The 14579-nt window shown below is 50.3% G+C and overlaps 1 protein-coding gene across 1 annotated transcript in view; it reads right to left on the bottom strand.

The window, feature by feature from the left end:
- ACSF2 (acyl-CoA synthetase family member 2) overlaps nucleotides 1-10695 on the bottom strand; it is a 78224-nt gene extending 67529 nt beyond the window's left edge. The window contains exon 1 of the mRNA XM_075903754.1: nucleotides 10459-10695. Coding sequence (XP_075759869.1) covers nucleotides 10459-10550 — 92 coding nt within the window. The 5' untranslated portion in view covers nucleotides 10551-10695. The remainder of the gene's footprint in view (nucleotides 1-10458) is intronic.
- Nucleotides 10696-14579: the final 3884 nt, after the last annotated feature.

The raw sequence follows: 14579 nt of genomic DNA, 5'->3' as shown, positions 1-14579 counted from the left end.
AGAAAGCTGGGCTTTATGTTCTTACCCTTCTTTTCTCTTTCGTCATTACTCTAGTCCAGGCATGTCCAAAGTCCAGCCCACGGGCCAATTACGGCCCCTGTTCCGGTTTAATACGGCCCCCCAGGTAATTTGGCAATATCTATCTTTTATGGCCCCCAACGAATCCATATGTATTGAGATGAATACATTGTAAAATCTCAGTTAATGTCAGTTGGTCTAAATCAGTTATAAATATATTTGGACACAACATGTTTACTTGGTGTTATGTTCCTGTTCATATTTTTTGAAAGAAAGAATGAGGAGGAATCTCGGGGTGCCATAGGCATGCTGTTCAAGCAAACCCTTGGGTTGAGTGAATTGGTCAAATATTGGAATAAATTGCCAAGGGAGGTGGTGGAATCTCCCTCTCTGGAGATATTTAAGAACAGGTTAGATAGACATCTGTCAGGGATGGTGTAGACGGAGCTTGGTCCTGCCTTGAGGGCGGGGGGCTGGACTCGATGACCTCTCGAGGTCCCTTCCAGTCCTATGATTCTATGATTTGATCCTTTGGAAGCAGTGGAACACCGGTTCTGGTGCCATCAGACAAGCACAGACTGGTAGGAGCACATAGTTATGCAGGTATGGGACAATCAGCAGTGGTTTCTAAATTTCTGTATGCCTAAGGCCACTTTCACTGAACTTTGCGAATGGCTTCCCCCTGCCCTGAAGCGCAGGGACACCTGAAAGAGACCTGCTCTGACAGTGGAGAAATGAGCAGCAATTACTCTGTAGGAAGCTTGCAATGCCAGCCAGCCACTGGTCAGCTGGGAATCTTCAGAGTGGGGGCTGTTGTTATACAAGTAGCCAAATCCATCAAAACCCTTCTGCTATGGAGGACAGTGACTCTGGGAAACGTGGATGCCACAGTGGAGGGCTTTGCTGCAATGGGGTTCCGTAGCTATGGGTGGGGTAACAGATGGAACCCACATCCCCACCGTGGCCCCCGGCCACTTTGCCAAGGAGTTGTAAACTGCAAGGTGTACTTTTTGATGGTGCTGCAGGCACTGATGGATCGCAAGGGCCGTTTCACTGACATCAACGAGGGATGGCTGGGAAAGGTGAATAATGTGCACCTCTTTAGGAACTCCGGCATCTTCTGAAAGAGGCACACTGGAACTTTCTTCCCAGACTGGAAAATCAGAATTGGAGAGGTGGAAATGCTCAGGCCTCGACAAACAATACAATCTACTTGCCCGTGGCGAGCAGATTTCAGCCATGCACCCTGTTCATTCGCGGTGCGCGCATGCACAATGCGGCTCTTGCGCATGCGCAGCATGGGGCTGGTGAGCGGTTTTCACTGCCCTTCGTCAAGCCCTGGAAATGCCAATAGTGACCCTTGATGACCCGGCCTAGCCCTTGCTCCCATGGCTCAGGATGCTGTACATGGGCAGCCTAGACTGCAAAAAGGAGCAGTTCAGCTACAGGCTGAGCAAGTGCAGAATGGTGGTAGAGGATGCTTTGGGGCATTTAAAGGGAAGGTTTAGGAGTCTAGTGACTAGGTTGGACCTCAGTAAATGCAACATTCCCTTTGTGGTGGCAGCCTGTTGTGTGTTTCGTAATCTTTGTGAGAGTAAGGAGGGAAGTTAACTGTCAGGGTGGAAGGCTGAGGCAGAGCATCTAGCCAGAGATTTTGAGCAGCCAGACACCAGGGAGATAAGAAGAGCACAGTACAGGAAAGTGCAAAGCACAGAGGCTTTGAAAGAAAGTTTTAGGTATGGCCAGTTTTGAGAGTCATGCATGTTGCTCTCAACCAGGTGCCCTGCAGTCGCTATGTTTGATTGTAATCTCCTGCCCCGCCCTTGCAGTACAAGCAATTAAAAGACTGTTGTTCAGAGATCATCCATTTTTATTTAGGGAAGACAGCAAGGAAAGAAAAGAAGTCCATGATGGGACCCAAAGTTGTGTGGGGCACTTAGAAATGTGATGACAGCTTGTTGCCTCATGACACCCTGTAGGTTGCGTGTGAGACTGCCCTTGAGTTTCCCCCCATGTCCTGGGGTTCCTGAGGGTAGAGGCTACAAGGAGGGAAAGTTGTTCTGCGGGAGGTGGGAAGGGATCCTCTCTAGGCACGCCGCCATGTGCTCCATCACAGATGAAAAGATATTCTCCTGTCAGGGACGAAAAGACATTCTCCTGGTGCTTCACTTGCAGTTCCCTGATGCTCCCCTCTCCTGCCATTTCACTATACTGTCCTGCCCCTCCATTGTCCTTTCCTGCTGCTCCTCTTGCATCTCCTCCAGAAGCATATTCCTCCACTCCGTTTTCTTTCTAAACAGGTCTTCCATTGTCTGTTTTTGCCTGCGGCTGTGAGTGAGCCGGACAGCTGCTGGAGCCAGGGAATACTGTACACAGCAAGCTCCCTGCAGTTCCCGCTGCAATGAAAATTTACAAGGGCACACATTACAGGAGATCCATTATGGAGCCTAAAATCAAATCTGTTAACATACAGCAAAGGTCTTGCTAAAGACAATGGAGATGTATTCTGTGCTAGGCCATACTTTTGCTTTAAAGTGGTCACTGTACAGCAGGCACACAACAGAGTTTTCAAGGGAATGTCTGGACTCTCGTGGTTTGGAATCAGGCATGGTAAGAGACCTGCCAGGACACAATCCTCGAAGTGAGAAGAAGAAAGAAGTCCTGTTATGCCAGAAGGGCAAGGCAGCAACTCACACAGCACACTGCACTTCCCGGGATAGTGCTACTTTCCTGACTTGCAGGAGCCTGCAGGAGGGAGAGAAAAGGTGTCAGAGGCTGAAGCCATGCTAGCTACAGAGGCAGCGGCTGATAACTTCCCCTCCTTCATCCAAGTTCCCATGAGAGATATCAGTCTTCCCTGAATCACACAGAGTGAAAGGGAGATGGTGCCAGAAACCTAGCCCTTATGTTGCAACGCTTTGTGCTCCAATGACGCCAGACCATTTACTGCTGGCATGATGTGTGAAGATGGCCTATTATCGAAGATGGAATAAGGCTGGCCTCCCCAGAAACCTTGTGAGAAGGATCAAAGAATTCCATGGAGCTGTGCAGGGAGCAGTCCCGCTCCATCTCCAGACACATTAACAAGCTGTTCCAGGCCCGCCACGCTGTGTAGGCACAGAGTACGCCACTCGTTACACCCAACTGCCTTAACCCTCTTGCAGCAAAAAAAAAAAAAAAAAATGTGAACTCGCCAGAAGTGCCGTCCCTGGGATCAGTGCCCGACTGTGAGACGTGCTGGGAGGAGGGGATTGTCTCCAAGGTTATGAAACGTTCTTGGTTCTCGCCGCTTGCTGGCTGGCCATTCGCCTCCTCCTCCTCCCCTTCTACTACCACCGCGCTGTCCTCCACGCTGATGTCTTGAGTGCCATGGGAGGATTCCATGGTCTGGCTTGGGAAGCTGGTCGAGTCTCCCCCCAGAATCACATGACACTGGTCATAGAAGCAGCATGATCGCAGCGATGTACCAAACCGTCTGTTTGCCTCCTTTATTTTAACACGGCACTGCTGGGTGTACCAGAGGTATCCTTTCTCCACCATGCACTTTGCCATCTTTACATGGCTATCAGTGCTTCTTTTGCTGATTTGGAGTGCTGAGAGAATAGGTTCTTCTCCCCACTCCGCGATGAGCTCCAAGATCTCCTTCACACTGCACGCTGGTGCCTGACTACGCCCCTGGGATTTGGAGCTCATGCAACTTCAACTCATGGAAATCATGGCCACATGTGCTGCTCAGGTGTGCTGCCTGCTCTGAGGTGTGCTCGCCACACGGGCCACAGAGAAAATGAAATTCAAACTTTCCCGTGGCTTCTCCTATCCACATGGAGAGCAGTAGAGTTGCAAATTCAGGCCAGAGCAGTCACAGTGGGGCACTGTTGCATGCTTCCCAGAGACCAAGAATTTTGACTTTTGCAATGCTGGATGTACACTACCATACATTCAACCATGCAAGGTCGAATTTTGCGTTACTCCTCGTGAAGAAGCAGGAATACTGAAATCGACTTCAGCAGCCCTTAAAATCAATGGAACAGGCTTGGTTGTGGGGACTCATTGTTTAAAAAAAAAATCTACCTTATGCAGCTAAATTTGACCTAAACTCCTAGCTGTGTCTACACTGGCACAATCTCGCACAAAAGCAGCCGCTCTTGCGCAAAAACTTGCTGCCTGTCTACACTGGCCGCATGTTCTTGCACAAGTAAACTGACGTTCTAATGTATAAAATCAGGGCTTCTTGCTCGAGAACTCTGCTGCTGCCGCTCGGGAATAAGCCCTCTTGTGCAAAAGTTCTTCCAGAAGATGCCAGCGTAGACCGGCAACATGAATTTCTTGCGCAAGAAATTCCTATGGTTAAAATGGCCATCGGAGCTTTCTTGCGCAAGAGAGCGTCTACACTGGCATGGATGCTCTTACACAAAAGCACACCTCTTGCGCAAAAGCACATGCCAGTGTAGACGCTCTCTTCTGGAAGAGTTTTTGCAGAAAAACTCTTCCGCAAAAGAGTTTTTGCATGAGAATGAGCCAGTGTAGACGTAGCCCCTGTGTAGACCAGGCCTTAGCCTTAAGTTCAGCACCTCTGAAATTAAGGCCCAACTTATCATGCGTTGTGCACCCAAAAACTGAAGCACTCCAAATCATCATTACTTTTCAAAACACTGGCCCTGCTCAAGGTCTCCAAGTCACCACTGGGATCAGAAACCAAGACTTCCTAAATCTTTGTTTACCATTAAATTGATGATACACTTATCTCGATCCATTTGTGTCCAAGCACGATATATGTAGGCCCCTCTGTGACTGGCTAAAGCTGAAATGAAAACCATAGGACAGGAAAGGGAGGAGAGGGAAAAATACTCCATTTTTTCAGGCCTTTTGAGGCTGATAATACAAGAATCCTCTGTATTAAAAAAAAAATCCCACAGCATCCCAATAGTTCTCCTGTTGCATGAGATTCCGACATGGAAAGAGACCAAATAAAAAAAAGGGGTGAGGATAAGCAGACTGTTTTCCTGGTAGCTCCAAGCCTCCCTAGAAATGATCAAGATGGGTTATATATACAGATCTTACTCAACAGCTTGCAATCAGTGAGGGAAAGAGTTACCAATCTGCCCACTAGAGAGACACAAAAGGGACACAACTTGTGTATCTGGGATTCTTCTAAGGTTTTGTCTACACTTAAATATGTAAAGTGCTTCAAACTGAAAGTGTGGCCTTGACACAACTGCTGGGAGAGAGGTCTCCCAGCGCTTCATGTAAACCACCTGCATGAGGAGAGTAGCTAACACTGGTGCTTTACAGCTCTCTAAATTTCTGCTCTCAGGAGGTGGGAGGAGCCATTTTTCACACCTCTGTGCCAAAAATTTACAGTGCTATAAAATCCCAGGGCAGACTTAGCCAAAAGCATCCATCTTTCTCCAGAGAATGGAACCTTCTTCACAGCACAAGGCCTGCACTAGGGAAAAGAGGAACCCAAGGGGGTGAAGTTTGTTATTTTCTTACTGTAGCATTTTTGTTTCTTCTCTACTCACTTGACTGGATAGGAAACCCTCTAGTCCAAATACAGACCTGTGGTGAGCAACTGTAACATCATCGATTTCAGTGGAGGCTGAATATGACCCTCCTTATTTTTTTTAGTTGTTGCACAGAGCTTGGATGTTAAGAACAAGCAATGATTCTCAGAATGTCATGGCAACTTTTATAACATTGTGGTTGTAGAGTTAGGAAACTGAAAGTGGGTAGAGGGTGTGGAGCAGGTAATAGCTCTTGGAGAGTAAACTGAACCTTGTTAAGCAACAGAACATCAATAAAGAGAAAGATCACTCTTGAGCATGGGCCCCTCTATAAAAATGTTTATTGCCCAGGAGGCAGCGTGAATTTGGGTCACTGATTGATGATCTGCACAATTCTGGACTGAAAAGGGGTTGGCACCACTGGGATAGGTGGCTGAGTATGGGACTGAGGACTAGCAACTCCTAAAACCTAATCCTGGCTCTGATACCAAGTTAGTGTGTGGTCCAGAACTAGACAGTCTAGTTTTTCCATCTGTGAAACAGGGATAGTGCTTAATCCCCTACCTCATCAGGGTGTTTGGAGGGTGGACTGGTTGACATTTGAAGATGCCAAAACACTATAAGCATATTGAAGAGGAAGGACAGCCTTAGTTACGGCTGAAGATTGACAGCCAAAGAGTCTGGGTTCTGTTCCCAGCATTGCCCAGGCTCACAAATTGCTTTGCGACCTTGGCAATGTTATTGTTCACATCTGTAAAATGGGAACAATACGACTTGCCTCCCTCCCACATAGCTGAATGGTTCACAAAGAGGTTAGGAAATGCTTTGAGATTATACATGGAGGCTGCATCTAGACTGGCAAGTTTTTCCGCAAAAGCACTTGCTTTTGCGGAAAAACTTGCCAGCTGTCTACACTGGCCGCTTGAATTTCCGCAAGAACACTGACAATCTCATGTAAGATTGTCAGTGTTCTTGCAGAAATACTATGCTGCTCCCGTTCGGGCAAAAGCCCTCTTGTGCAAATGCTTTTGCGCAAGAGGGCCAGTGTAGACAATGCGGTATTGTTTTGTGCAAAAAAGCCCTGATCGCGAAAATGGTGATTGGGGCTTTCTTGCGCAAAACCACGTCTAGATTGGCACAGACACTTTTCCGCATAAAGTGCTTTTGCGGAAAAGCGTCCGTGCCAATCTAGACACTCTTTTCCGCAAATGCTTTTAACAGAAAACTTTTCCGTTAAAAGCGTTTGCGGAAAATCATGCCAGTCTAGACGTAGCCGGAAAGTATTAATTATCACTAATGCCACACTGAAATGACACACACAGTCTCTACACTCACTGGCCAATGGTGAGCGCAGCGCGCGGCCTGAAAGAACATTTCCATGAGGAAGATGTGAAGAGAAAGGCACAGGTTTTAGCAGGAAGTGCTTGGATTACCTTCCCCAGCCTCTGTCAAAGCAGAAAACAGGAGTCGACAGACTGCAGGTCTGATCTGTGATGGCTCTTCCCTGTCATATATGTGGAGCAAAGGAATCCGAGACGATGGAAAGCAGAGTGGGCTGCCAAAGTAAAGCGCTCGCTGAGAGCACAGAGAGTACCTTAGCAACGCATTCTGGAGCCAAGAGTCTCTGATGTCAGATAAGGAGCCAACCACAAGAGCAGGTCCTGCAAAGGGGAGGCCCTTGCTATGGGTCAGAGCAGACTCTAGGCCCTTGCTATGGGTCAGAACAGAGTCCTAGGGATGTTTGTTCCGGTGTCTGCACCAACTAAGGAAAAGGCCCCACCTCTTCCTCCAGTAGCAGGGCAACTAAATCCTGGAAGCCTCCAAAGGTTTTCCTTCCCAGTAGGGACAAACAGAACGCAGGGCGTATGCACAGGCACTCCGGGATACAGCGAGTATTGCATGTGTTTATCTCTGCATGCCTCAGGCCCCACTCCACTGTTGTTGATTCAAGATAAGTAGCTTTCTCTCTAATATTTCACTATAGAAGTTACCATGGGAAGGGAAAGGGACTCAGTGCAGTGTGCAATGGGGGAAGCAATGCATTTAAGTCGCCTTTGCCCCCACACACATGAAGCACATGAGAAGTCTCCAGCTACACAACCACACAGGTCATTAGTCTCCTGTCTGGCATCACCTCTGCCATTTGGAAAGCTCCTGAAGGCCCAGTATACACATCCTCCCCATCCCAGTTTCTACCTGCTCTGGGGAGACTCCTACCCCCTCCCTCCCATACCATAGCAATTCATGATTGAGGCTCTAACGCAAGAGTGGCCAACCAGTTAGACACGAAGAGCCAAAAGGGCAGTGGATAGTAGTGCAAAGAGCTGCACATCCTTCCCCCAGAGCCAGACCCCTGCTTCCCCCTAACACAATGCCCCCCCCAACCCAGGCCCCCCCTGCAGGCCCCTCCCATTCTAACCCAATGCCTGGGTCTCACCGGAGCTGCCACCACCACAGCCATGCACTTCTCCCTCCAGGAACTGGGGCGTGTGCACAAAATGGGCATGTGGCTCCGAACGAGACATAACCCTGAGAGCCGCATTTCTGTGAGCAAAGAGTCGCATGTGGCTCAAGAGCCACAGGTTGGCCACCCTACTCTAATGTAGCCATGTTGCAACTTTTGCTGGGTGGGTAGGAAAATTCACCCTGATCTGCTGTTTCCTCATACCTACCTCACTCTTTAAAGGCAGACATTTTTGACAAACCCATCTCGAGTTTTACTCCCCAGAAACTAGTTTTGCTTTGAACTAGATGATTTTATTAAACCAGGTATAACCCAGAGGCACTGAAACCACTAACAAGGGAGAGTAAAGTCTGCTCTATAGCCTGAGCTGAGAGGCAATCAGCTTTTAGCTCATACTAGAGGCACATGGCATTAGCCCCTAAGGTTACAATTCAATCCACCTGTCAATGACCCTGGTCCGTTTGAATCAAAATTTAAACAAGGATTTACAGCAACCGTATGGCCTGTGTTATACAAGAGATCAGACTTCATAATCCTAGTGGTCCCTTCTGGGAATTTATGATTTGGACATTTTTTGAGCTTTAATGAAGCCTTTGCATTCTGAATTCTAGTAAAATTTTGGCTTAAAGTTTTCACTGCACCTTCCTTTCCCCACAAAAAAATCTGCTCCAAAGAGTTTCAGTTAGACACCCAGCACCCTGAATTCAAACCCATCCTTATAATTACAGTCCAGGGTTAGATTCAACACCTCACGGGAACTTCTTTTCCCAGGCAGCTGATCCCAGGCAGCTGCAGTTTCATGAGAATAGTGTGTTAGGTTTCATTGTCATTGAATGAGCTCCCAATGCTGGCCTGGTCTCTAAACCCACAGACAAACACCTCCCTCATGGCTCGCTTGCGTGTTATAGAAGAAATGCTAGAACAGTGGTTCTCCACCTTTTGTACTGATGACCCCCTTTAACACAACAAAGCCTTGGGATTAAAAACCACTTTTAAGAACACTGAGCAGTGTTTCTCAGGGTGCTGCCCCCTTATAAATTAAGAACCACTTTTATACATTTTTGGCACCATCATAAATGCTGGAAGCAAAGTGCACTTTGGGATGGAGGTTCACAACTCCTGATTGTCTGAGTGATCTAAACCCCCAGTCTGAGAACCCCTAAACTAGAAATAATACACTGAAAAAGAAAAATAGGTATTTCTTCCCAATCACTGCTCGGATGAGCATCGGTCTCAACTGCACTGGTGGGAATTCAACAGAGATAATGAAAAAGCCATTCCCTTTCTGTAGGGCAGGTGGGATTTGAAAGCTTCATGCCCTTCTCCACCACCAATCCCACAGCCAGTTTTTAAACCAAGCATGGCAAAGAACCATTTCCAGCTCAATAACACAGTAGCTTCACTTTCCAGCCAACTGCACCGGACCAACTCACCTAATGCCCTCTTTGCCTTTGCCCCCTAGAGCTTGGGGATCCACACATTGTAAAGGTCTCTTCTGTCTGAGACCCTGTGCTTATGAGCATCACAGCTTTACCCAGAGGGGCTCTTGTTGGGTTGCAAGAAGGAGCATCAACAGACTTAAGCAAAATCAACTGCTGGGATCAGTAACATAGAAGGGGCTGGAGGAGACACTTGAGAGGTTTTCACGGGATCATCACTGAGTACATGATGGGGAAGGAAAGACTGGCTCAGAGGCTGGAGGCTGTACTGAGATACCCTCTCTCACTGGGCCCAAATTCACTGCTTCCAACAGAGAGAGAGAGAGAGAGAGAGAGAGAGAAAGTGTAGAATAATCTGGAGGCAGCAGCTTTTGTAAAGCAGAATGTAAAATGAGCCCCTGGCAGACCCAACTCAATTTTAAAACAGCCAGGCCTGTGTGACCCCCACTTTACTCACTGCTTCTGGGGCTCCCGAGCTGCAGGGATCTGCCCCAAGGACTGACCACCACACAGTGTGCAGGGGACACAGAGTGAGTTAGAGCCGTGTTTCTCAGGGTGCTGCCCCAAACTCTCCCTGACACAGCAAGCTGGTCCCAGGTATCAGGAAGGCTGAGAGACACCAAGTTAGAAGAATCAAAGAGATGTGGGCTGACATGCAGCCCAGGGGAACGTAAACATCAGATTAGCTGCTGGCACTTGCTTCCTTCCTACTTCCCCAACTGGTGCACGTCCCCCACCTATCTGCAAACTGCCCTTCTCCAGGCAACCTGCCCAGCTGCATTACCCCCTGCCTGCCCCTGGCTCCTACCCTTCCCAAACCGCCCGCCTTGCAGGGCATCTTCTCCACTGCTCACCATGCCCAAGCTGCCCCCCTGCGCAGAACACACTAGTGGCCACCCCTCACCTGTCCCCACGAGCCCCCCCTTGCACATCTGCCTCCCGCAGCTGGCCCTGAACGCCCCCCCCCCCCCGGCATCTCCCCCCTCCCCATCCCATCCTTGTGCCTCTTCCCCTCTCCCCTCTCAGGCTTTACCTGACCCGCTGAACGCCCCGGAGCCCCGGGCTTTTCCCAAGCGCAGCCACCAGCTCCCGAGCCAACAGCCTGAGCCAGGCGGCGCCAGCCATGGCGAGGTAGGGGGCGCTGCGCCCCACTGCCCAGCCCCACGCCACCCGCGACGGCAGCTCCCGGGAGCTCGGGCAGGAGGCGGCGCGCGGAGCTGCGAGTGCGGAACCGCCTGGCCCGGGGAGGGGCGGGGCGCGCAGGCAGGGCTCGGCGCTGAAGGAACTCGAGGGGCGCTTCTGGGTCCCTCCCCCGCCAGCTCGCCCAACCCCAAACCGCTCGCGCGCAGCCCCGGCCGCTGCTGCAGGCGGGGTCCCTCCCCCCCCCCCCCCCAGCGAGCTCGTGCAGGGCCCCAGACCAGGCGCGCAAGGCGAGCCCCCACCTCACCCCCTTGGCACCCCTCGCTCACAACACGCGATCTTTTCCCAGCCGCCTCTCGGGGCGCTGGAACCACTCCTATAGTGGGGGGGGGGTGCGGGGAGCCACTGAACTGCATGGGGGTCCGTTCAAGGCAGGGGGGTGCAGCAGCAGCAGGAGGCAAGCCCCACGACCGGGGCGGGGGGGAGTCTCTTAAAGAAGCAGGCAAAGCGGGGGGAGGGGGACAGGTTGGGAAGAGTCCGAAGAAAAAGCAAAGCAGTTTCCTAGAGGGAATAATTGGGGCAAGGAAACGGGGCCAAATGGGCCTGGGTAAAAACAGCAGGAAGAGCATAGGAAGCGATGGGTCATGTCCCGAAAAGCAGCCAGCACGCACTGTGGTGCTGTGTAAACAATAAAGTCAAGCAAGTCAGCTGGCTGCTTGAGAGTCTGCAGTAGCTTCAGCAACTCACGGGGCCCCTCACAACTTCACTAGAAGCTCTCTCCCACTAGCTTGAGCCTTACCCATTAAACCAGCCAGCTGCCCATCCTTACAGGTTCCCCCATCCTTGGTAAAATTGAGATGTCCCTGCCTCAGATGGAGACACACCTCTGGGAATATTGTTCAATCATCCTGCCAGAAATGGTATGTAATTGGAGCTCATAAAAATGCTGATTTGCTTGCAGTGTTACCTCTATTTTTTTCCATCCATGTGGAGAACAAATTTTGTGACCTGCACTGAGGCATATGTGTGGATGTGCACCACCAATAGAAACACAGTGCTGCTGGTTGTGGGGGCTCGGCTAATCAGCTGGATGGCATTTGAATCTTTCCTGGGTGGCTGCAAGGTTTGCCCTTCCTTAGGTGACTACCCCATGAGTGAGGAATAGGGTATGATTTGGCTCTCCAGAATCAATGCAAAGTCTCCAGCTCTCCCTCTGCATGTACAAGGACACACTTGGATTATATAATACACTCTTTGTATTTCTTGGAAGCAGCATGTGGACACTTGCAGCTGCTTCATCTCAGTGTGTTAGCTGAGTGGCGCTGCTGCCTTCCAGCTTGGTTCCTGTTGTGAGAAAACTTCATTTCCTCATTTGAACAAAGAGCAGATTTCCTAGTCCTGCTCCAACTCCCCTTCTGGGACATAGGCACAAGCTAAGAGAGAGATGTTTGGAGGAGCCCCTTGTTAAAATAAGGGCATCACGTCACTGCTCTGCACACAGAACAACTTTAAATTAATTGAAGGGGGAGGAATACAGAGGCTGAGAATTTCATAACTCATCTGTCTCACCACTGTCCCAAACTGTCCCTCTTCCCTGGACCCTGCCCCATCATACACAACCGTCCCTTACCTCAGATCTGTGCCTTTGTATCTACTTCTCTTACCTGTTCCCCAAGCTACCCCACTTGCAACCTAAGGCCAAAACTGTCCCTTTTTTAATGTTGTGTTAGTCTTCAAAGTGCTACCATACTATTTGTGGTTTTATAAGTTTATCATTTTTTAATATTTGTCCCTTCCCCTATTCTCCAGACTGGCTCTCCCCTAACATCTGCCTCTCTCCATCTAACCTGAAATAGCCGGCCCTGAACTTGGCCTCTCTTTTGCAGAATCACCCTTTCCCTGTAACTTATCAAATGTCCTTCAGCCTGTTCACATTACAAGTGCTGTGATCACCGCCCAAACCTCGTGTCAAACATGCCATAGTAGTGATGCATCTCCCTGCCCATGTGAGCCTGTGCCTCGGGGCCCAGCTCCCTGTATTGCTTCACGGGATAGGAAGAGTAGTCAGGTGCTGCACAGCTACTTCAAAAACACCAGAGTAGCATCACCACACCTACGAGACCAAGGCAGCTCCAGACAGCAGCCCCTGAAAACAGAGGTACCCAGCTCTCTGAAGCACCTAGCCCCAAGGAGAAAACAGTTTTGGGCTTATAACATAAACCTGTATGCAGGAATTTCTGGAGGGGCGTGCTTTTTTTTGTAAATGTGGACAAGAGTGTGAATGCACCCCCCCCCCCCCCATGGTCTCCCAAGTAAGCAGGGAAATCAGCCCCAGACTTCCCCTGGCTGGTCAGAGCGCAGCGCTGCTCCTGCCTTCCTCTGGCTGGCCGGAGCATGCTTACTTAGGAGATCATAGGGGTGCTTTTGCACCCTTCACACCCTCCTGCATATGGGCTTATAACAGTAGCGCTGAACCTTAGGGATGACGGGTGCTGCAAAAATTGCTCTGATTCCCATGGTGCCTATGCTCCACAAATATTCAGGAATGTGGGTTCAGCTCCACCATTGTTTGGACCTATATTTTCTGAGCCATCCCATCCATAGGACAGACCGGAGCAACTGCCCTTGGCCCTGCATTTTGGGACACAGAAACCAGGATGGCCTGGGAAGTTAGCAAGGGACCTGGCACCAGTAGTAGTGACCCAGATGCAGACCTAGCCCTCCCTGCTCCTACTTTACCCCTTTCACCAATCTCCTATCCCATCCCGCCTCCCCTCTGCCCCTGGCCTGCTCCCACCTCCCCACCTCCACCCTTTCCCCCAAGCCCTTCCCCCTCCTGCCCCTGCTCTACCCTCATTTCACCCCTTCCCTCAAGCTCCTGCCTAGCCTCTTTCCAGCTTCTACCCACTTATCCAGAGAAATGCCAGCAGCTGGCAGGGTGGGTCCGGCTGCTGCCAGCACCAGGCCCCACCCACTAATCTTCCAGGTCACCCTGGATCCAGGTCCATTGATGGGGGGGAAAGGGCAATTGCCCTGGGACCTAGCAATTCAAAAGTGCCTAGGGCTCACTGCCACTGCTACCAAAGGAGCAGCAGTGGCCGGAGCTCCGAGCCCTTTAAATCACTGTTGGAGTGCCATGCAGTGCACTGCAGGTGGCTCTGAGAGATGGGGTTGTGTGGCATGGCATGATCTGGGTAGCACTGAGAGCTGGCTGTCCCAACCCTGTCTTCTCCACCCGAGGCCTAGCCCCCTTCACCTGAGACCCTGCCCCTTCAAGGAGCATGGAGCCAGCCCTCCCAACACATGCACATACTTTGTCCAGGTGCCCAGCAAGTCTGTTGGTCCCCCTGCCTAGAGCCTATGTCCCCCTGAAGCACAGAGTCCCCCCCCCAAAGCGGGGGCTCACGACGGTTGCCCTGGTCTGCCCTATGATGACTCTGCTTGGACCCATTCTGGGCACCACTAAAAATTATGCAAACTTGCCATGCAGGACTGTCAAATGACAGCAGCACTCACTGGGGGCTGGCATTTCAGTATCAGCCAGCACCATGCAGACATGAGAATTGCCAAAGCCCAGGCAGCATTAGGATAAAGTTTCACCACAGTTTTCTGGGGGGTGGACAGGACTCATATGCAGCAGCCTGTCTGGCCCTGCAGCCCCTTTCTGATTCAGTCGCTCAGGCTCGCGCACCTTGAGAGACTGCTCCTGCCTTCACTTTCCTCTTGCAAACTCAGTGATCTGCTGGCACCGATTCCTTCAACTGCAGGCTGGAGTTCCACTCTATGTCACTGAAGATGTACGGAAGCAGAGATGTGGCAAATCCTAAATACACCCTTTGATAAAGTAGGACAGAGCTATGTGAGGGCAAGTGGCAGGGACTCTGTCTATACCAAAACAACAAGGAGTCCTGTGGCACCTTAAAAATTAACACATTTCTTTGGGCATAAGTGTTCATGGGCTGGAGCCCACTTCATCAGATGCACAAAGTGGCAACTTCAATTTGGCAGGGATAT

This window comes from Pelodiscus sinensis, chromosome 20 (assembly GCF_049634645.1).
Source record: "Pelodiscus sinensis isolate JC-2024 chromosome 20, ASM4963464v1, whole genome shotgun sequence".
NCBI classification, from domain to species: domain Eukaryota; kingdom Metazoa; phylum Chordata; order Testudines; family Trionychidae; genus Pelodiscus; species Pelodiscus sinensis.
This window is presented reverse-complemented; position numbering and strand designations above follow the sequence as displayed.